Source organism: Macaca thibetana, chromosome 5, assembly GCF_024542745.1.
Source record: "Macaca thibetana thibetana isolate TM-01 chromosome 5, ASM2454274v1, whole genome shotgun sequence".
In the NCBI taxonomy this organism is placed as follows: domain Eukaryota; kingdom Metazoa; phylum Chordata; class Mammalia; order Primates; family Cercopithecidae; genus Macaca; species Macaca thibetana.
In genome coordinates this window covers 28,417,401-28,441,938 of record NC_065582.1, presented here as the reverse complement: position 1 = coordinate 28,441,938, position 24,538 = coordinate 28,417,401, and the positions used below count along the sequence as shown (strand labels likewise).

The following is a 24,538-nucleotide window of genomic DNA, read 5'->3' as shown; positions in this document are numbered from 1 at the left end:
TTACAACTGATGTAAGGTTGACTGCCTTCAACACGAAGTAACTTCTGAGGGGGGTGCTGTCTTAAGTGACTAGAGGAGCAGGAAAGTTGCATGAGTTGAAAGTGATGCTGAGTTTGGCCAGCAGATTGATAAGAAGAGGATCTAAATCAGAATAGGAAAGGGCACTTTACACAAAATGAGTAATGATGTGAAAGCCGGAAAGTACGGGAGCTACTCAGGTTATTCTTGGCTGGATCATATGATGTCCACATATCAACATTAGAATATAAGGCTGCTGAAAGAGGGAGCTTCGGTGTAGTTGGGACATGATCTATAAGCAACAAGAAAAAAATCTTTTATTTTTAAGCTTTTTAAAAACTATAATATTATTTATATAGCACTGTAGCAAAATAAGACAAAATCTGAGTTTTGAGGTTTTTTTTTTTTTCTTTCTTTCCTTTGGAGTATTATATCATTCTAGATCTAACGTAGAAAGAGGAATCTAGTGGTTCTCTGTTTGGTGAACTGAAGTATGGCGAAAATGATAAATATAGAAAACAGGAAAGAGTAAATTGTGTTTAGAAGTTGAGAGGCAAGGGGCCTCAGCTTAGGGCTGTGTCTGTGAGACTGGCGAAGAATAGATTAATGAACAGACTTTATGAAGTTAGACATGAGCAGACAGCAAAAATTACTGCAGGGTCTGCAGGGACCACTGACACAACACTATATTTTTTTCTCTCTCCCTTCTGAAATCATTTACCTTTGGAAGAGGAAAATCAAACTGATCTAAGAGATATTAAATACTGTGCTAAAGGTCTCAAAGGAGCTGGAAATCTAGTTTCCAGCCTAGGTCTGTGTGATCTCAAATTCTCGCTTCTGCTTGTATCTCATACAAATGAAAAATAATGAAAATTCAAAATGCCAAGAAGACTTCAATTAGGGAAATTTCAACAAATTTTATGAACAGTGGCTTTAAGGTAGACTTTGAAGGATTTATTAATATTAGGGAGAGGATAAAGAAACAAAGTTTTCTGCAAGTAAATACAGATAGGCACAAAAATATGGTGTAGATCTGTTGTGAGGAGTGAAGTTTTGTTGTAGTAATAGCAGGTAAATGGGAGAAAAGGGAGTGTTGCAAAGGTTGGGATAACTTGTAGAGTGCATCAATCTTTAGGTGTTACCCCAAGAATGAGGAAATAACTTCAATTCTAGAATGTATTGAGTGGTAAGTCTAAATTTGGACTGAACTGAGTTTATAGCTGGTTCTAATACATATGAAATGATTCACCATTTATAGAATAGGAATACAAATTTATGTTGCTGCTAGTTTTAAATGAGACAGAGCATAAAAATTGCTTAGCTCAGTATCTGGTGTAGAGTAAGTACTCAATGTTTGTTAATCACTATTAACATATATAATAACCTTAGCAATAAATACAAAATCTACAATTGAGCAATACAGCCTGAAGGCATGGAAGTGGTATGGTAAACTCGAACTTGATTTATAAATTCAGACTTTAAAATCAATATTAAAATAAGGAAATTATAGAGAAACACTACAAATGATTATTGTGCATAGGACAAAGGGAAAGTTAGAAATTATTACTGAAACTCTATGTTGGACCATATGAATAAATGGTAGTATAGCACCTCTACTTTCAGTTTCTCATATATCTAGTTCGCTTTTCTTTAAAATTGTCATTCATTTATTTCTTACTAAAATTTATATTCTTGACTTATAAAGTCACTGTTTACCGTAATAAAAAAGTTAATCTCTTTCAATTATTTACCTTAAAGACTTCAAATAAAAAATGAATTTTTTAATGTTTTACTTGCATAAATATAGTAAGAAAACATGCTTCCCTAATGAATTTGAAATTTTGACAATGAATTTAATAAGAATAAGCCTTGTTTATTCTCCTTCTGTAAACCAAATATTATGATAGTCCAAAAACTGTTCTCAAGTATTTTAAAATATTAAGATATTTTAAAACACATCAATTTCAAATGTATCTGTTAAAATTGATCTGTAGTGTTATCAAAAGTACTATCAAAAGTATTATCAACACATCATTTTCATCCATGACAGATGACAATTTAGATATAATACAGTTTCTCCACATATCCACTACTTTGCTGGATTTCCCTGTTATGGTTCATTTTAAAGGCTCAGTGTCATCCTTTTCATGTACTTCATTTTTGTTTGAACCATATCTTAAAGAACTCTAAAACCTGACATTTTACTGCATTATTTCGTGTTCAAAAGGAAAAGCAAGAAATAAAACATTGTATCAGAAAAAGTAAACGTGAAATAATGCCTGAATTAAATAAAATACAAATTTAATTTAATTTAAATGAAAACAGGAATGTGATTGTCTGAATATTATTTGTTTGACTCAACATAACCAGTAATTTCTTTATTGTACATGGATAGCTATAGTGAAGATATATCAGCAGATTTATAACTCAAATAATATGATACAAAATGTTACCTCAGTTGGATTCACAATGAATAATTTTTACAGCCACTGAACATTGTGAAGATACAGCACATCCGGGCCATCACTGATGCCCACCCACAACTGCCTGCACAGCCACCACCACTAATTTTACATGTAAATTAATCTTGCTTTTATGGTCAAACAAAATAAAAAGTGATGTGTATATAAAATAAGCATTTAGTCACATTCACAGAAAGTTTCCAAAATGTTTTACCATTATTTTATGTATGTATTCTCAAAGATAAAATTATTTATTTAATGGTGTTGCTTTGTTAAGCCACAGTAGAATGCTTTAAGAGTTTCTGTTAAGTTATATACTCCTGTGTTTGAAGTTTTATCATTTTAATAACAGTTGCATCAAGAAAAATATAAATTCATAAAATAAGATGCTATGATAAAATATATAATGTGCCCTTTTCTGTTGACAGAAAAGTAATATATTCACTTAATGATACAAATAATTAAAAACCTCAATGTACATTATCTTTTTCTTTACCAAAATTTTATGAGAACTAGCTAATGCTATGTATGATTGATTCAAAATATTGCATGTATTAGATATATGTATTAATAGGCCATGCAATGTACACTTTAAATTCATATAAGAAAATTCTTAAATTCTCACAATGAACTCTGCCCCTCTCTCGATGTATTCATTATGTCTTAACTACTGACATATTTCTTTATGCATTTTAATTCATATTTGGGAGTGTTTTTACTAATGAGCAAACAGAGTAATCTCTGCAACCACATAATTGACTTGTTTAGGGTAAAGTAAGTGTGATTTACCATTATCAGCAAACCCAAAATCATATGTAATAAAGAAAAAAGTACCTATATATGCATATATATTCGCTTATATATGTATACCACAGCTGTCTCTTAAGAGAATACTGGATCCTGTGAGATCAACAATCCTGTTTTACTGAACACTTTGATGAGTTAGCATAAGGACCTCTGAGAGAAGAAGCAAGAGCTATTTTACTTTGCATAATAAAACTCAAGAGTCAAATCTGCAATGTGGAGTGTTTCTAAATTATGTGTTATTAGTGCTCCATTGATTTCTTCAGTAAAAATTGTTGTAGCATAAGTTTATTTAGAGTCTTTATTAAATTCTAGAGCTTAGAGTCTACCAATAATACCCATAAAAACTCTTCCTTTTTAAAATAATTACATATGCATATGTTAAAAATAACTTGTTCTTTAAATCCAATCTCATTCACCCATACAACAAAAACATTACATAGCAAATGTGGGCTAGGAATATGACTAACAAAATACTCTGTGGAAAGAGGTGCAGGTCTATTATGTTCACCCACTTTGGAGACAAGACTCCTTTCTTACAAGTGTCAGAGCAGAGCACAGTTAACACAGAACATAGACTAAGAAGGGTAGCAGACAGGTTTCTCTAACTCAAGAAATAATAAAGGTGACACACTGAAAAGCACTCTGTTTTTTCTGTCTAAGCATTTTACACTCAATGTGTGGCCTGGATTAATATGCTAAACAAAGTTGAACATATTGCTTAAAATAAAAGCAAACCAGGTAACCACAATGAAAAAGAAAGAGTGGCATTATAGATCAAAGCTTGACGGGTACAGTGTGTTTACTTCACTAGAAATAAGATTAAGGAAAGTTATCCAGTGTTTATGTAGATGAAACTTTGCACACATATAAGAATGCTGGGTGGTTTGCTAACAACGGTTTGCATATGTATACACACAGGCATATATAAAAGTATATGTATATACTTTGATAATTTATGAATATCTTCTGCTTTCAGATAGTGCAGTAGCTCTGGGGATCTAAGGATCCCATGAGTTAACAGGTTCTGAAAATATAGTTTGTATTTGGAGTGAAGAGGGGGAGTAAAGAAGGTAAGAGAAACTGTGGAAAGGGAAGGTCACAGTTTCAGAACTTATGTGTATTTCAATATTCACTTTTTGAGAGAGTATAGACAGAGTTGGCTCCTGGGATATTTAGAATTCTTTGTTAGTTTATATCTCTTTGTGGGAGGAATTAGCATGTGAGGATGAAAGGAGTTAAAACACACCTCACTGAATTGTGACTTTTGTGAGATTTTCATCTACAAAACATTTTTTGAAACAATGTTAATTGCAGCTCATCATCCCAAGATTGTACTTTTCTCTAAATGCCATGGAACAAAAGGTATTTTCAATTTCTTCCGTGCTAGGATTTCAACGGAACCACAGCATTTTAGTGCTAAAATTGTATCTCCATACACCAGGCCTCTCCATGAATCAAGTCATAAGATGAGTTGTCTTGATATATGGTTAGCCATATATATAATTTTTGCTTTAACGGATTTGATAAAATATGGGGGAGAATGATATACTTTAACTTTCACTTTCACAGAATGTTTATTTTTCCCTTGGAGGAGCTTTAAGGAAACATATATCAAACTCAATCCCTTCTTAATCATTTCCCTGCTGTAATTTATGATGGAAAAGGAGTGCTATAGACCACTCTCCAGACTGCCAGAGTGGTGTCCGCTACTTATTCTCTCATCTTACTTCATCTGTGTAGAAGAGCCATAGCCTTTGGCTGTGCAGGGATTACTACTGATCGGAAACACGATAAATCCTTACCCCTTACTACCCCCATTTGGCTCCAAGTACTCTTGCACTCTTAGCACTTATTTCACCGTTGAGGATCCTAAAGGAGCGCCTTCCAGCTACCCTTGTCCTTTCCAGCACATTCAAATTGAAGAGTAACACTGAGGTCCACTTCACTGAATTCCTGAATTACCCTATGATATTCGAGTCCAAACCAATATCATCTTGGGGTGTGGTGCTGGGGAGGGGAGGAATGTTATAAGGAAACTTTTTGAACACTAGTTGTTTGTTTACTTGTTTCATTTAGCAGGTCAAGTCATGCCAAATGAACCAAGCTAACAGAGGAGGAAAAAGTTGTGGGAACTGGCATTTTCAGGATTTTACATAAATGCCTGTTGCTTAAAGTCTCCCTGTCAGTGTGATTTACAAATATCTCTGTTCATCTTATTGCTTATCATGTAATCACTGACTGAAATAAATAAATGTGCATGCACACATACACGCACACCCTCCCCAGTACAAACATTCATTTTAAGACACTACATAATCAACCAATCAACCCCTAGACAAAAATGGCAATAATAAGCATATCAATTTCCTAACTGCTGCATTTTCCTCTCAAGAAATAAGAGCAATTTAGAGATTGATTTCTATACAAATATAACCCAAAAAATGAGAAAAGTGGTTTGAAATTCCAAATAATATAATCAAATAGTAGTTTGGGTTGGGGGGGATGGTTTCAAGAGTAGGTAAGCCTTTCAAGATATCTCAAATAACATCACTTGAGTTTATGCCTTCTCTTATTATTCACAGGACTAGCCCTGGAGTGGATATATAAATCAGAAGTCATCTCCTTGAATTTACTCTAAGTGCCCTGTGTGCCAATTGACATCAGCATGTTTCAGCGAGATTGGATTAAATGTGTTTGTACTTGAACTCTAACTGGGAGAGATAGGAGAAGAAATGGGAAAAGAATGATTTGCAGGTGCTACAAAGGGCCAGTTATAATACATCTGTTTTTTTTTTTTTAATCAACTGGCGCTTGTTTTAAATTGTATCAAAGGTATTATTTTAGTCAGTGAGAACGTTAAAGGATTTCTACTTATAACACCAAATAAGCCAAATGTTAGCTGTTCCCTTGCAATCTAGGTGAAGATATCTTGCTGTTATTCTCTTGACAACACATTTTATTCCTGCTATGTCAAAAGCTCTAGGAAAGACTTCTGCTAATTCTTGCATTTTGGTAGGTTACACTTTCGGGCCTTCTTGGTATCCTGCACTCAGATTTATTATATTTCCCTGCTCTGCACCACTTTGGTCTCCATGTAGTTCTCACTTTCATCCCCCTTCTGCCCCAAACAAATAATTCTCAGGAAGGATTAGTGAAGATTTTTTCAGGGAGGTTTCATGGAAAAATTCCATGGAAATTACTCATTGCCTAATATCTGCCACCTTCTTAGCTTCTCCTCCTCTTTTCTCAATTCTCCTTACCTTTCTAGAATCTTTACGTATAAAAGAAAATATAACATGTAACTGCCAAACCTATTGATCTTTATTATGCAAATTCTACTTGCACCTGCACAGCAAGCTAAAATGTTCACACATAAGAAACTGATATTTAATTTTTCTCTTCACAATGGCATCAAAAATAAAATAATTGATTATGTAAATCCTCATGCTTTATGAGAATTACTTGTTTTGAAGTTTAACACAAGCATTGTGAAAACTCACCAAATCTCCTATGCATTAGCCATGAAATTTTTAAAAGTTAACAATAGTAGAATTACAATATTCTTCAAATATTCAAATATATCTAGTTACATGTAATGATATTGTAATTTCAATTTAATATGACAACTGAGTTATAAAACTTACTTTTTTGGATACAAATTACACATAGAATAATGAAACGTTGCTTTATATTTGTCTACAATTGATTTTGAAGGTAACGTATTATCATTTCAAATTTTATTAGACATAATTGACTATTATGAGAATTACATTCATCTTCATTTTTAACAGTCACTTTTAATTTTATGTATCTGTATATGTTTATTTATAGAAATAAAAATCTAAATTGAAATTCGTCCTATAACGAATTTCTACTTCTTATGTCATTCCAAAATATACTCCGTTTGCATTGCATAATCTCTTCAACTTTAAAACTATGGCTTCCATGATTTATTAATTTCTTGCTTAAGTTTAAATTTTTAAAGAAAATTTTTTACTAACTTCAAGTCTGAAAATGTGTCTTAAATGGTATTCTTAAATTCCTCAGTCATGATTTACTTTATGACACTGCATGCTTATCTGATACGCTTAAAGATTAAAGAAGCCTGAAAATCATAGGCACAGAAACAGAAAAACTGGAGGAAAAAATGAGATGAAGCCAGGCAGGGAAAAGTACAGACTTTCAGGAAAATGGTAAATAATCCATGGGGAGCCAGTGTCCCAGTGAAGATTATGAAGTCTGGACAACAACTAGTGAGCAACTGAATACTCAAGCATTATTTTATTCCAGTCCTTAGAAAGAAATGAAGTAAATTGGCTAAGGTCACCAGAGTCAATGGTGAATGGTGTTGCTGGGATATTCAGGCTTAGATCTGTCTGACAGCAGATGTAAATTCTTATTACCGTAGTTACTGGTTCCACACAATTTGTGTGCTCTGAACACAGCATTTGCTTAACGCTGATAATGTGTTGGAGGCTGAGAAATCCATATATAGGAAACACAGTTCTTCCCTCAGTACCAGATAATCTTGTTTAGAAAATAGTGTACCAATTTCTTCCTTCTTTACTTCCATTCCTATGAGAAACATAAATTAAGCGTCCAGTGGTTTTTAGGCACTAAGAATATAAAAGCCTGACACTTGTCCAGAAGCTTTTCAGACACTGAAGATATAAATTATATGAAATAAGTGTACCAGCATGAGAGAAAAGCAGATTAATGTGATGTAGAGTCAGAGAAAGAAAACTAATATTAATTCAACACATATGTTTCACACCCTCTGCCTGGTACGGAAATTTCTACTAAGCCCAACAGTCAGAAAGTAGTGTCAAATTCTGAAAAACACAATTCATAACGATTCAATCTCAGCAGCACATATTTAAATACATGCTGAATTTGCTTAGAAGTATACTATATGAGCCGGGCACTGTGGCTCACATCTGTAATCCCAGCATTTTGGGAGGCCAAGGCAGGTGGATCACTTGAGGTCAGGAGTTCAAGATCAACCTGACCAAGATGGTGAAACCTCATCTCTACTAAAAATACAAAAATTAGCTGGGTGTGGTGGAGGGCACCCATAATCCCAGCTACTCGGGAGGCTGAGGCAGGAGAACTGCTTGAACCCAGGAGGTGGAGGTTGCAGTGAGCCGAGATCATGCCATTGCACTCCAGCCTAGGCGACAGAGGGAGACTCCGTCTCAAAAAAAAAAAAAAAAAAAAAAAAGAAAAAAGAAAGAAAGAAAGAAAGAAACTATATGAAATTGGTAAGAGGAAAGACCATATCCAATCACTCAGGTGTTCCTGATGTGGAATAAATTCTCATTATGTTGAAACTACCTTACATAGTTAACAGTTTATTTTTGGAAACGCATGTTAATTTTTACTCCTCGCATTCACTGTAGTAAAATGAGTAATTACTTCGAGCTGCACTAAGAAATTTGATGATCATCCATGTTCATTAAAATGGGATTCTACAAGCAGGTAGGATTGCCATAATTTAATTTTTATTTTTACTAAATTACTCTTACTAAATTAAATGCATATAAATAAAGTAGTCACAAAATACCCATGCATTTCACTGCACACTCCTCAAAAGAATATAAAGATGCTTAAAAATATCCTTGATTATACTTTTCACTCTTTTTCATAATATATAGAACTAAAATAAATGTGTGCCTTACACTTCTTCACAATATTTAGATGTTTTTTGAATTAATATTAGCTCCACCTCCAGCTCTGAGGTAATCATTTAGAACCCAAAGAGACACTATGGTCTGACAAAATATAAATTATATCTACAAACACAGAATTACAAATAATACTTACTGCATGACACCAAAGTCTATCCTCTTGACCCCAGTAGGTATTTTAATATAATGATAACTTCACATATTATAGGATGAAAACACTCTCAACTATACACAATTATACCTAGCGGTGTCATACACACTAAAACTTTTCTCAAAGAAATTGTACTAATAGTACATTTTAAAAAAATAAGGATTGATAATAGTATATTAAATACAGTAATAGGGAATAAGCAAGTGAGATAAAAACAAAGGTTACATATCTAATTATTGGTTATTAATACTTTGTCAATAACTTGAAAATAGCAAAGGAATATTTATTAGTCATAACACCCAATGACAAATGAAATTTTATCTTCATTAAATATGTATAAAAGCTTCATATATTTTTCAGATATCATTTTAAGTAGTGCCATTTCAGTCCAACTCTGATTTTTAAGTCCCTGAGCTATTACAATCAGAACCCAAACATTATTAATTTCATCAGATAGTCTGTAGTTTCAATAATTTATTTTCCATAAACATTTGAAATAATAATAATTATTATTATTTTTGACAGGGTCTTGCTCTGTTACAGAGACTGGAGCACAAGGTGTGACCTCAGCTCACTGCAACCTCCACCTCTCAGGAACAAGCAATCCTCCTGCCTCACCCTCATGAGTAGCTGGGACTACAGGCGCGCGCCACCGTGCCAGCTAATTTTTGAAATTTTAATGGAGACAGGGTTTTGCCATATTGCTCAGGCTGGTTTTGAACTCCTGTACTCAAGCTACACCACCACCTTAGCCTCCCACAATGCTGAGATTACAGGGGTAAGCCAGCATGCCCCGCCTGCACATGATGTTATTTAATCACTTTTTTGCAGAGCACATAATAGGCATTCTGAAAATAATGGCTAATTGATTGACAAATATATCAAGCTTTGAAAATATACTTGACTTTGCAAGGAATAGTTTATTCTCTTTGAGTTACAATTCTGATTTATTAATCCCCCTTTTTATTTCTTGCAAAGTTGAATTATGCAGTCTTTCATAATTCTCACAACTGCAATTTTTAGATGATACAATTTTTAATTTAAATAAGGAAACAAATACGCACAATAATCCAATAATGGCTCACATAACTTAGCTGGAGCAGTTCCTACACATCAGAATTCACTTGAGAAAAAGGACAAAATCTTTGTTTGGTCCAAATTCATTTTTAACATTGCTAAGCAAATATTTTTAAATTGTTTCAATAGATTTTAAAGATACATAATATTAAATATCATGATATGCCAACCTTCTCATTTTAGCATTTAAATCTCTTCTATAAAGCTTTGCAGTTTTATCACTAGAAGTTAATATTACTTTTTCGCCTCTTGTGAATACATCAAGAATAAAACACACTAGCATCTTTTCTGAAAGTGCAGACCTCAAACATTTCATTTCAACTTCTTGTATTTCCTAATACAATTTTATATTAATTACAATGTGATCTAAAACTGACATGAGAGTGAACAAAATATTTATATTGAATACATTTCTATGACTGTGGCTGCTTCTCCATACCAAGTTTCAATTAACATTCTCTCCACTTGAGAAGTGATTTTATCTTCTAAATTATTTATTTTGGGGGGATATGCCAGCATTTTGTAAGAGCCCAGTCAGAAAAATCTTAATGACAATTTACAAAAACATCGTTAAAGTAATTTTTAAAAATAAAACTGTATTTTCACTAATTCACACCTCCATTAGGCATAAAGAGAAAGATTTGATGGGAAACTCATCACTAATGTTGATAAACAAAGGTTCAGTAAGCCGATACGACAAAGCTAAAGCGAGTGCAATTATACAAGTGTATTTGTTTTATAACTAAGTTTCACATGGCTTTCTATTAAATTGGGGATAAATCTTTAAAAAGTCAATCATTCAACTTAGCACTTACCTCATATGGGTGATAATGAGTGTTGTGGTGGGAATGAAAAAATCATCCACTCTGTCAAATTGCTTTCCCACTGGTTGGGTGTGGATCGTGTGGTGAGGCACATTACCACTGGCCAGGGTAATTACCTAAACAGAACACGCCTCGGTTAGACCTCAACAATGCAGTCACTTCGTAGTATAGGTTTTAATTTTATTTAGAGATGAAACAAATGTTTCTGGCAGTTGTTTGCATAGACTTTATGCCATCCTTAAAATTAATATATTATTACACAAATTACAATTCGGTGATGTTTTGCTTATTTTCAATATAGAAACTGTTGTTTCTATAAAGAAAAAATAGAAAAATATTTGTCTTGAACAATTTCAGCTTAAAATATAAAATAAATAGGCATATAAGCAACTTATTTATTATAAAAATCCTAATTTTCTTATAATGAGAAAAATAAATGCAAACGTACATGTAATGCGTGATATTAGGACAAAATCCCTTCAGTATAACAACTGGCAACATAGTTTTGAAAACTCCAAATTAAATCATGTGAAACATTTTAAATTTTTAAAATCTTAGAATACATAAATCCATATTTTAAAAAGTTTTCCTCCTATCATTGAAAAATAATGGGTTTAAGTGTTTTAATAAAAGATATTTCATCTTTCATAATGAATTTTTAAAAAACTTTTATAGTCCTTTAAAGAAAAGGTCAACTACATTTAAACTAGTTTATTTCCCTTATTCCGTTAGTTACCAAATCCTATTAGTTCTTTACATCTGTTTACACTCCTGTTACCTTTCATCGTTCCTACTGCACAACCGTTGTTCTGGTGGCCTTCTAAAGGTCTTTTTTCCTGCCTTTAATTTATCCCTTTTAAATACTTTCTACATATGGCCATCAAAATAACTTCCTAAATTACTGACTAAGTTAAATAGTGATTCTCCCTCATGACTAAAACTTCTCCTTGGTTTTTATGACAAGATTTTATTTTATCATTTTTAGTTTTAGAGTTAGTTTGTTTTTCCCAAAGGGTAATTTTTCTTCATTTAAATGAATATACTTCCATTGAGTTCCATTGGAATTCCTCCTGGCTGGGGCCCACTTCCTGAACAATAGTGAAACGGAAGGCCTCTACTTCAAGTTATTTCCTGGGAATATTTTCTTTAATTATTGTGCAGTTGATAAGACATTAATTATACTCCAATTGTGAAATTTGTGGATTACAGACTCATTATAATTTTTAAAGCAGTATTTTGAATTTTTTATAAGACATATATGACTTTTAAAAGTAAAATAAATTATGATAAATCTTTGAGAATCCATCTGAGGACATGAATTGGAAAATATTATCATATATCTACAATTATGACATTAGTCTTTATTATAAATATCTCAGAAAATACATATTTTGCTTGTATATTTGACAAAGATGTATGGATTAAATTATAATAAAAATTAAAACACAAAGAAAAAGATAAGTATAATTTTCTGATCCTTGAGAATATACTTCAGCATTGATTTCTCTTCCAGCCTAATCTTTCAACATGATGGCATGGGAAACACTAAATGGCAAGTGAGGGCTTGCCCGTATTTTTGGTTTTGTGAATTCAGTTTCTCCAAAGGAAGCATGTCTTGACTTCCATTTCCTTTGTGAATGTTTCCTGATAATCTTTTGGGAGACGATTATCCATGAATATTTTGACATTTCTGCAGAGTCAGGTCTTTCACAGCAAAGAGCATTGGCAAACTTGGTTTAAGGCTAATGGCACAGCAAAAATGCCTTGGAGACTAGTGATAGTGTCTTGCTCCTGAGAGATTTAGAGAATTATCTCCTTTGAACCATTTACTGACATTCAAGGGAAATGACCTACTCTTCCTCTTCCAGGGGAAGATTTTCATACATTCTAGAGTAATGATAATTATCTGTCCAGACAGAGGATAGGCTGATATGACAGCAGCCTGAAAAACCGTAGAGACATAATTCTAGGGTACCACTTCGTTCATGCAACTGTGCTGAACATGCAGGGCAGCATTAGGCTCTCCACGGGACCCAAAGTTGATTAGGGCTGGGGCATAAACACTAACATGCTCCATGAGTGAGAAATGGCCTGTTCTCTGATCCAGAGATCTTGGGTTTCCTATCATACTGTTTGCCTATCTATCTATCAATCTATCTATTTATCTATCCATCCATCTACCTATCTATCTAATCAGTCTTATATCCATATTCATATAATATGCACACACATAAATCTTATGTAAATAAATCTTCTTGTATATACCTTTTTAAAGGATATTTCTCAATTCCTACACTTTATTTTGTATTTTCAGTTGTGACACCTTCCACTCCCACCCAGCAAATATTTTTAAAATATACCATATTCTATTCACACAAAATATTTTTATTAGGCATCCAGAGAAAAATGAAGAACCCATTTTTAGATGGCTGAATAATGTGTGTGAAGAACACCTCCAGAAGGCTTTTTTCTGTGTACACTCATGAATCAAAGGGGAGAGGATGGGATCAATTCTAAAGAAAACTGTATAATAAAAATATATGCAGCTTTAGTTTTTTAAAAGAAAGACATGAAAAAAATTAAACTTTTAAGCTATGCTAATCTTAAGGTTAATAGTGTATTAAAATAATTTATAATAATATTTTCTAAAAAATCACATATATTGACCTGTTTTATTCATCTTGCAAAGAGTATGCATGAATACAAAATCTCAAATAGCAAGCACCTATTACCATATTGTGATAGATGATTCTAAAAGTTGCCCTTTGTGAAGATTGTGCTTTGTCCATCAAGAAATTGGCTCTATCATTCTATCCTCTTGAATCTGGGTAGGCAATGTGACTTGCTTTGATGAATACAATGTAGCAAAATTGGCTTTACGTGCATTTTGAAGCCCATACCTCAGCTGGTCTTGTAGCTTCCACTTTTGTAACCTAAAACTGTTATGCTGTGACGAGGCAGGGTGAGCGTCACATGCATGGGACACAAGGCATCCAGCTGAGCACTACCACCATGCGATAGACGTGAGAGCTATAGGGCATTCTGAACCTTCCACCTTTAGCCAAGTTATCAGATAACTGGAGCCCATGAGTGCTGCCAGATCATATCAGCAGAGCTGCCCAGGTAGCCAACTCACAGAATTGTGAGTCATCCTTTAATTTTAAGACCTCAAATTTTGAGAGTGGATTGATTTGCAAACTCAATAACTAAAATACTATAATATATTTTCAATGTTTCAAATGACACATATTTCTAGTGAATATAAAATGATCCATCATTATGCTAGCTGTATTAAAATATTCTATTTACATAAAAGTGTCATTTGTAAGTTAAATATTGCCATACCGAAAATAACTCAGAAACATTAAAAGTCTTGGTAGTGACAACTGATTAAAAATAAAATTATTTCATTTAAAAGAATTTATTTTAAAATGTCCAAAAGTTAATAATTTGGGGTCTTGTTAAGAGAGGCAGTAGCAAAATCGCAAAGCATTTTGAAAAATACTGTAATATAAAACACATTTCCAGGACCAAACACTCATTCCCATTCCCTTTCTGTTTCTGCTTAAACTTGTAATTATAAAAGTCTAAAGACTGTTCCAAAGGGTCATAACCAAAATGCAGATTTTTCTTTTTCTGTATCTGTCAAGTTCTCACATAAACAACTTCAAGGCAGAGGCAAAATCCCTAAGAATAACACCTCTATTCTTCCTTTAGAAATAAGCCTTTCCTCAGATAATAGAATATTACCTGATTAGAGAAAAATGGAAATGGCTTTGAGGCTTTTGCTGTCGAATTCTCTTTGTCTCTATCATACATGCTTTACCAAAATTGTTGAAAAGTAAATTATGACTTTCTTTTCCTCCAAATGGCATCAGCTTTGTCACTATAGGTTATTCTTTTTGCATATAAATATAACCTTTAATACATATAACCTACGATTTTCCCCCGTCCAAAAGTACATGAGTGCCAACTTTTTTTTTGCCCTTTTCTGTGCCTATCTAGTTATGATCAAAGCTGTAGTCTTCAGATGGAAAAATGTCATTGTTAAATGATCACAAATATCCAACAAAATGTTGAAAGCTTTAAAGATCTTTATTTTCTCTAATATACAGAGATGCACTTACCTGTAGTGTTGGTGATGTCTTCTCCAAGGTACCCCAGCTTAGCACCCAGACCTGATCATGCGATTTGTCATAGTGTAATTTAACTGGGACAGGGTCTGTGCTCACTGCCTACAATAAAGAATTGAAAAAAATGTTTTAGACTAAACTATTAGTTTAAAGCTAGGCCAGAAATTATGAAGATTCTAATTTAGATGTCAGATTAAAAACTTAATTTGCCAAATATATAATTTCCTAAGCCCTTATGTGATATTTGAAAATATCATCCTTTATTCATATACATTCATATAAATTAATAAAGTATTATCTTTCTAAATTTTTTATAATATATGATTATCATGATCACAATTATCATATACATGATAAACATTTTGTTTATCATTTGCACAACTGTACATGGCTTTCAGTTCATTTATTACCTATGCACATTGTGAGGTGGGAGAAGCTACTTAGAAACTCAAGATATAAAAGATTAATATATTCATTTTAATTAAGTGTTGAATGTAAACTATGTTTACACTATTAGATTTATTTTATCCCAATTCCGGTTACGAGATTTTACTATCTGTAATGTTAAAATGCCAACAATCTGATATATGGCCGTAATTCTAACGAATGATCAGCTAATTAAGTTTCCTTAATGAGAAATTCAAAACCACAGAAGAAAAAATAATTATTTTTTTATGCACCATGTGTGGTATGAAAATGTGTTTTTCTGCTAATATTTATAATATTTAGCGTTTACTTAAAATAAAATTCTCAGAAAACAAATTGATGCCAGGAAGTTATTTCACTCACCTTAATTTTATGCTATTCATATTACAAGCTAACACCATTTAAAATTAATCTCCAGGAGTAGGTACTTATATATTTTCTAACTATGTAACATAAAACAAATGGTATCCAATAAAGCAAACTTTATCCAATAGTGAAAGCATTTCTTCCCAAAGCTCTATTAACTATCCTTAGAGAATTTTCTAAGTACTTACCCATAATGCAATGTTCTTCTCAGTGCATTAGTAACAGGTAAACTATAGTTGTGGTTGGAAATACGGAAATTCATATTTTAAATTAAATGTTAGCAATTAAGTCTTATTAAGGCATCTCTTTTATAAAATAATGCCCTTCATTTTGCCTATTTAAAATTCTCAATATTCTTGCATTACTGGAATAATTATTGGATTTTGGAGCAAACTCACTTAAACATTTTTTATATTAGTGTCTTTACCCCTTTTTTCCTGGCTAAGAGAGTCAGTATACTGTTTGGGGATCAGATGGACAGCAATGTCCTCAGGGAAGGTAGCTCACTTGGCAAGCACCATAGATCGAAGGAAATTACTAATTCTGTTTCCTTTTGACTGATACTGAGTTTCCCAGACTCTTCAGAGGCTAAGAGTGGTCACATTGCATATTTTAGTTCTGTATTGTAAAGATTAATATGATGCATGATTTCTGAGAATAATACTCCATTCCATCAACAGAGATAATAGAAGGCTTCCTTCCACCACATGTTCTCTTATTTCCCACTTTGAATGCTGTTCTATGAGGATATTAAGCCTCTAGTTTCCAAAGTCATTTAGAGGCCAGGAAGCTATTAGGTTAAGAGGAAAACCCAATACTTTGAGGGTGCAGAGGAGAAAAATAAAAGGAAACTGAATTCTTTATAACCTTGAATAGTTACACAAAAATAGAACAGCTATTCCCAGACTTGATGTTATTTAGGTAATTACATAGCTTTATTGCTTAAGGAACAGTTAATCTGGATTCTATTAATTGTGTTAGAATGCCAGATGTTTCATTTAAATTTTTTCATGTACTAATCAATAATTTCAGTGCATATATAGCCCTAAAAAGTCATCATTAATCAATACACTAATAACAAAGCCATAAGATTCCTTTGATTTTTCATATTTTTCCCTTTATATGTTAAACTTAATCTATGTGTGAATGTAATAGCCTATTTTGTATGCAGCTTTAAATGGAATAATCTTTAGATCTTTAAAATGTTAAAGATAAGATAGTCAACACAAATGACAAAAGCAACAGTAAAAAAAAAAACCTCATTGTTATTTAATTGTAAGAATATATCAAAGGTCTGTAAGTAACGGTAAGGATCTGGGAACAATTTGAATGAAAATTTCCAGTTTGCCAGCTCTCACAAATTGCTTTTCTTTTCACCAGGTCTTTCATAAGTATTATCTTACAGAGACATACTACAAACCATAGGTTAGGCTAACACCCACATTTAATGGGATAAGGAAACGGAATCAGACTCCTTGGTGGTTGTCCAGCCAGTAACAAGGACAGATGGGATCTGATAGTCTATGTTCCTTTCCAATGTGGGAACCTCTCTGCATATGAAAGACACTCCCTCTTAGTTGATTGGTTATTCCTGGGAATGTGTGGATATGTTGCTCTCTTATTTATGCCTCATGTATAAAAAACATTGCTTTGGGTCTTTTTCCTCTATTGGAGGTTAAAAAGAAACCTAAGGGGCTCAAATACATGCCATCATGTCTGCAAGCAATACAGTCCTAATGGAGAATCACTGTAAGTCAGTATAGATCATGTTTATGAGCATTTATTCTGAAGCCAATTTCAAACTTTAATTCTTTCACTTACATTAAAATAATAATGACAACAATAATAATAGTACCTTGGGAAGTTACTAAATTTTTCTATGGCTCAGTTTTCTCTACAATAAAATGGAGACTGTAATAATACCTACTTCAAAGGGTTATTGTGAGTATTAGGTGAGATAGTAAAGTACTTAGGGTGTGCCTGGTGAGTATTAAGTACCATGGAAATACCACTCATACTACTACTACTACTTCCATTAGAAACACTAATTGAGCTAGATGATTTAGTGACTGTTAGCATCATAATGTTTTCTCATGTAAGTGAAAGAACTGAGACTAGAAGAGAAAATAAACCCGTTTCTGTCCTTGAAGAATTTACAGACTAGAGGGTGAAAAGAGCACTTAAAATAACTTGATGTGTGTCATAAAAATAAAAAGGACCACATGCTACGAAAGCTCAGAGGAAGCAGTACAATGCAGGATAAAATATAAGGAAAAGAGGTAAGGCTTTCATTGAGCCTTCAAGAACGAATATTTTTATGAATGGAAAGAGAATGTTTTTAAAAGTTAACTTATGGAAATATTTTACAGGAAGTGTCAGAAGGCAGTTCATGATGAATTGCCTTCAAACAAATTAGGATATATGTATTTGGAGGAGAAAAATATCAGCCAATTTTCAAAATAACTTTGGACTTTGAAAAATGTCTACTCAATGATTTCTAAAAGTTTTGAACATTTTGTTTCAGCTTTTCAAAAGTTTTGCACTAAATTCAGTTATTTTGCTGTCTGGTTATAAGAGTTCACCAGAACTGAAAAATATATGCAGATCAAAATTAAAAAATGTAATGTAACATACTTTATTCGGAAAAATTGCAATTTTAAGAAAATTTATAAGTTTTCAAGTATAAAATAACACATTTTATACAGGAAACATTTATATGATTTTCATCAACAGAATCATACATTAATGATAAAAATATTTCCAAATGGCTACCTTCAGGATAATACTTTCATGACCCAATTTTCAGTCAGAAAAGCAGGTATGTTACTATTAATACTATCAGCTTTGGCAAGGGAATAAATAATGTGCTGGATTTTACAAAATACCTGCTCGTATGCCCTTGAAATTGACTTTAAAGAATTAGTAAATTTAGACCAATTGGTTTTTATAGAACAGAAGGGAAATATTTTTGACACATAAGAAATTTTGTTTTTGCCACAAGACAACTTCTGAACTTCTTTGTCACGAAAGAGTTGAAATGGTTCTCCACCTGTTATGCAAAGGATTGCAAAGATTCTGTCATCCTTGACTGCCATCTTCCTCCCATACTTCACATCCTCAGGAAAAGCAATTGAATCTACCTTCTAAATGGTGATCCCTTTGCAATAGCTCTACTATCCCCATGAACACAGTCACCATTATCATTATCACATGGTGTCTAACTTCTAACCTTATACTCATCAGTCTTTCTCACAAATTTGTTTGAGTGATTTTTTTTTTCATTCTTTAAGCATCAGACAAGTCATGACAGTAATCAGCTTCAAAATATCAGTTTCTGGAAGAGATAAATTTTGTGTTGGATTTTACAAAATACCTGCTAAGATACTCTTGAAATTTACAGGATCTTCTAATTTCTTTTAGACTGAAAGCCAAAAGTCTTTATAATGACCACCTGGCCTTACCTGAACTGACACCTCCCCAGTCTTCTCCAGCTTCATCATCAACTATACTTTCCTCGATATCTCTGATACAGAATCTCCTGGCCTCCATTGCTGTTCATCCAATATGTCATCCATGCTTCTGCCTTTTGGAGGGTCTTTCCCTGAAAAGTTCTTCCGTAGAATCCCAATGCCTGCTTCCTCAAGATCTTTGCTCATAATTCACTTTCTCAGCACGGCCAGCTTGATCACCCTATTTAATGATCAAACCCTCCTTCCCGGTGTGCACACCCCTTCTCCTCAGCTTTCCCAAGCCCTCCTGTCCTTGCTCTGCACTTTTACATTTTCCAAAAGCACTTACCACCTTACATATGGCATAATTTGTATTTTACTATATTTATTTATCATCTGCCTACATCTAATAGATTCTACGCTCCCAGAAGTTAAGCTTTTTGTGTTTGTTTAGGTCAATGATATAAACCATGCACTTAGAATAATACTTAGTGAAATAGTATTCTCAATTTATAATTAATCAACTTCTAAGTCTACTTAATTATAAAAAGTAAGTTGCAACATTTTGTAGCATGGCAACTAATTATTATTATTAAGATCATGATCATTATTACTATTATTTATTTTCTTAAAAAATTTCTCCTCTGATGTTGAAATTGAGATTATTATTTTATGTAACAAAAATAATTGTACTCCTGCACTCAGCTTATACAACCTGGCTGTTTTAATGAGGTATTTTACAGAGACCTTATTTGTACAAGACACAAATTTTAAAAATTTACTTTTCATAACAATCTTTTTGTTGAAGTATGCACTATTGTTATTCCTTTTATACGGATAAAAGTAAACAGAAGACTAAGAGTACCAATGTTGATCCCTTCATATTGTAAAATTCCCACTTTCTTCTCAAGACACTAGAGTTCACTATATGTTACCTGACCATCCAACATACAGATAAATTCAGGCCTTCAATATTGGTCCTTATAGTAGCTTTTTATTAAATACAATATGATGTTTTTAAGATGAAAAAATTGTGAACTGATGTCACAGGATTCTCTTCCCATAACTAGTCACCTGTAAGTTCTTTGGGTTTCACATGCTCCACTTTGGAGACCACTGGTGTGCACATTTTTTGTTTATGCAGTCACCATTCATTTAATTTAGGAAAAATGACATGAAGCGAATTCATTATTCAGGAATATGTAATTAGGAAAAAGCATTAGTTATGTGCTCATATTTTATTTCAAAATTAACCTATATAATGCTCATGTATTGCTTACTGTAATTTACATTAAAAAAATAAAGATGGGATCTTCCTAGTTGCCCAGGCTGGCCTCCAACTTCTGGTCACAAGCAATCCTCCCACCTCAGTTTACCAAGTAGCTACAGACAAGTGCCACCACAAACAGCAGCATAATTTACACTTGACTACCCGAATTTATTTTGCTAGAAAAGTTGTTTTCAAACTGTATTGAGAAGCCTATGGAAATGAGACTTACTTGTAGCTGGCAATTGGAACCATCATAACAGAACAAAGGGGATCAGTTTGCATCTACTGAATGATTCTGTAAGATTTTATTTAAGTGATAGCTTCCAATTCTATATTGGAAATTTCTCTCCTACATAATAATCACTAAAATAAATGTTGTTCACACAGTAGCCTTTGCTTAACCTGGTGATATTGACATTATTAATTTACAATCTCTCTTCTGCAGTTTTATTGAATTATTAAACGTTTTCAAAAAAATGTTTCAAATAATAATGTTTAAAATTGTACTCAATCAATAGTCGTGATTTATATATGAGTTCTAGAATCTACATTTCTCAGTTTCTCATGCAAGTACTGTTGTCAGTGTTATATTGTCATGATGAATGAACTTTTTACCTTATTGCTTTGTGTAATATGTTAACATAAAATATATAAATAATAAAAAAGTTATACACATATTGATAAAAGCATTTTTTCTTTACTATTTTTAAAACATTGTTGAAGGATACGCAATTTACTTACATTATGAGATTTTAAAATTTCTTTTGTTGCTGTCTAAACTTAATTCCCTCACAATCTCAACATACATAGTATTAAAAAATTCGTATTTCTTGAGGGGGTGCATATAAAACAAATTTAAAACACATGATGTCCTAGTTATGGACCAGTTGTATCAACTTCTAAACATGAAATACTGACAATAGCAACAAAGATACACAGAACTTGTGGTTTGTTCTTGATATGAAGGAACAGTGAAGCACAGCTTGTTTATCAGTCTGACAAGGAAAGTACCAGCTGGCTAATTAAGTGAACCTAATTTAAAATAATGATGCAGTTCTCAAGATAATACGCTAATGATGGAGAAGACTGCTGATGATACTTAAGAATACTCCCAAGGTGTCACAATAAGCCCTTTCCGTATCCAAGCAGAACTTGATCGTACTCCATAGACCACAAAATGAGGTCAGTTGTTTACTAGTTAATCTTTTATACTACAAAACATCACCTGTATAACATTCCTACAAAAACTTTGATGGTGTCAAAAGCAATAATTGAAACAATTTGACATTTAAAGCAACACCAAGTTTATAGATTCCATTAAAAAAAATGACCTTTACTTTTTAGCTGCAGATAAAAATGATATTGATGTATTTACTGAAAACAAATATCCCAACGATCTCCTAATGCTAATATTTTATTATAGTTTTAAAAATCTTATATTGTCATGAAAATATTTATCATTTTAATAATAATATGTAATATTCGGTTTAAATTTTAAAGAATGTTTAGTCCCAAAATACACATTTAATACCAGTCCACACAGTCAAATACATGCAAAAATCAGAAATATAATTTCATGGATGAGGATAGCATGAAATACTAGGTGCTCAGTTTGACTGGACTGAAAAAGAAAACTTCAAAGTTTAAATTTCAATAAGTGTGACATTATCTCCTTTACTCTTGTTTTTTTCAAGAAGGCATTTTGATTTTTGGACTTCACGGCCTTATTTCTATATCCATACTATGTATAATGTATACCATTTTATAATGCTTGGGAAAAATTAACTAAAATTTGATTACAATTAGTATTCTTAGTTGCCTCTGTATAATATGCTCAGATTAGAAAAAAATAGGTAAATGAAAGCACATCATACAGTAAAGAAGTAAAACATCATTTGGACACAAAAAAATTCTAACTTTGAATCTGGGCTCATTTGACAAAAATGGTCAAATTGAGAATCGATGCTTTACTTTTTACAAAATTAACTTTGTACTTTGCAGTTCACCACAAATGTAAATGTGTGATGTCTTTATACACTTAGGTTGCTAGGATGATTAATTTATAAAACAAAAGTTGATATCTTTGTCTGTAAAATCAACCATTTTACATATTGTTTTAAATTAGAAAAAAAACCTCAAGAGAATTTAAAATTCTAAAAGATGAATTATTTTCAAGTATAAAAATGGAGTCATTGGCATATTCATAATTCAACTTTAAACTTGTGCTCTGAGGACTAAAATTCACATACTCCTAAGGTAATGTTAAGACAAATATAAGGATGTGTTATTTCACCCAGCATGTAGGAGAGTTATGGAACTCATTATCTAAAGAGGTGCACAGGCTGAAATTATACATGGCTGCAAAAAAGGCGGCTTAGGTAAATTCAAAAATAGCAAAACATATTTTTTAAAAGATAAATGTATGTATTTTGGTAGCATATATATAAAACTTGAGGTAGATATTTACAGTCAACAACATGACGCAAAAAGTAGTTTCCCTCTCAGAAAGAATACTTCATAGATGTACCCAGTATGGAAATGTTCATTCCATATACTCAGGTGATCACTACATTTCTGTAGAATAGTTTGTCCAGAATGGCCCACATAATTGCAGTTGCTCTTTCACTCTCCTTCTTTGTAGCAAGGTATTTAATAGCTCTCATAATTGAAAACCCTTGTTTATAATTGACAGGTAATAATCCCATCATATACCTCTCCAGAGCTGAGTGAGCGACTTCCACTACATACTGCTGCCTCTGTGTTTTGCTCCAAGGATTAAGTGCCTACATTTTTCTTTTTCACAATTGGAACATATTTGATATGTTGCTTTTGATTCTGTTCTCCAAATGGAGGGCAGCTATAGAAAGTGAGGCAATAAGGCTGATAAAGGGTGGCATGGGACAAAATGTAGCAAGAAAAGGTTAGGATTTGTCTTTGATAGTAGAATATCTGAGAATATACAGTGACTATTAGAAAAACCTGAATTACAGCAGCAGGTCTACACTAGCTTTTTAGATTGCTGCCAGCCAGCATATTCCTCAGGATAGTTGGGAATGTACTGCTATTCCCAGAGCATGTGGAGAGAAAAAATGGGAAATCAACTGCTTAGTTAATGAAGATACACATTTTTAGATTAACCTGATAATTGTTTTTTGTTTCAGTATTCCTAATTCATTTGGTCAGTCACAAAATCATTTTTTCTTGATTTCTTCTTGTATTTCATGTCATTAACTTATATTTTCTCTTTAATTTGGTCTTTCATATTCTTTTCAAATTTTACCAGCATGATTTTAACTTAATATTTTCTTAGTTGCTTTTATTCTCTGTAAGACTGCGTGTATATCTCTTTTTCGTTCAATTCTGATAGTATTAATTGTGACTTTTGTTCTTGTTGTTTGCCAAAATTCCCAGATTTATCTATTTAATTAGTATTTTTTATTCATTTTTAAAAACTTTGATAGATAAATTTAACATGAAATTTACCATCTTAACCATTTTCAAGTGTACTGAAATATGTTCATAATTCTGTGCAATCATCACCCCTATGAATCTCCATAATTCTTTTTACCTTGTAAAATGGAAACTTTACAGTCATTAAACAATACTTCCTCAATTCTGCCTCTTCCTAGCCCTGGAAACTACTACTCTACTTTCAGTCTCTATTATTTTCACTACTCTAATTACCTCATATAAATGTAGTCACACAGTTTTTGTCTTACTATGACTGGCTTATTTCACTTAGCATAATATCCTCAGATTACACTCATGTTGTAGCGTATTTCAGAATTTATTTCCCTTGTAAGGCTGTATAATATTCCACTGCATGTATAAAGCATATTTTATGTATCCATCTGTCAACAGACCCTTG

The 24,538-nt window shown here is 32.5% G+C and overlaps 1 protein-coding gene across 5 annotated transcripts in view; it reads right to left on the bottom strand.

Annotated features, from left to right (window-relative positions):
• The window catches only part of FSTL5 (follistatin like 5), an 811,548-nt gene that overhangs the window by 58,104 nt on the left and 728,906 nt on the right, over window positions 1-24,538 (bottom strand). For all 5 annotated transcript variants that reach the window (XM_050791292.1, XM_050791294.1, XM_050791296.1 and 2 more), the window contains 2 exons: window positions 15,154-15,261; window positions 11,018-11,142 (listed from right to left, as the gene is read on the bottom strand). In XM_050791292.1, coding sequence (XP_050647249.1) covers window positions 11,018-11,142; window positions 15,154-15,261 — 233 coding nt within the window. The remainder of the gene's footprint in view (window positions 1-11,017; window positions 11,143-15,153; window positions 15,262-24,538) is intronic.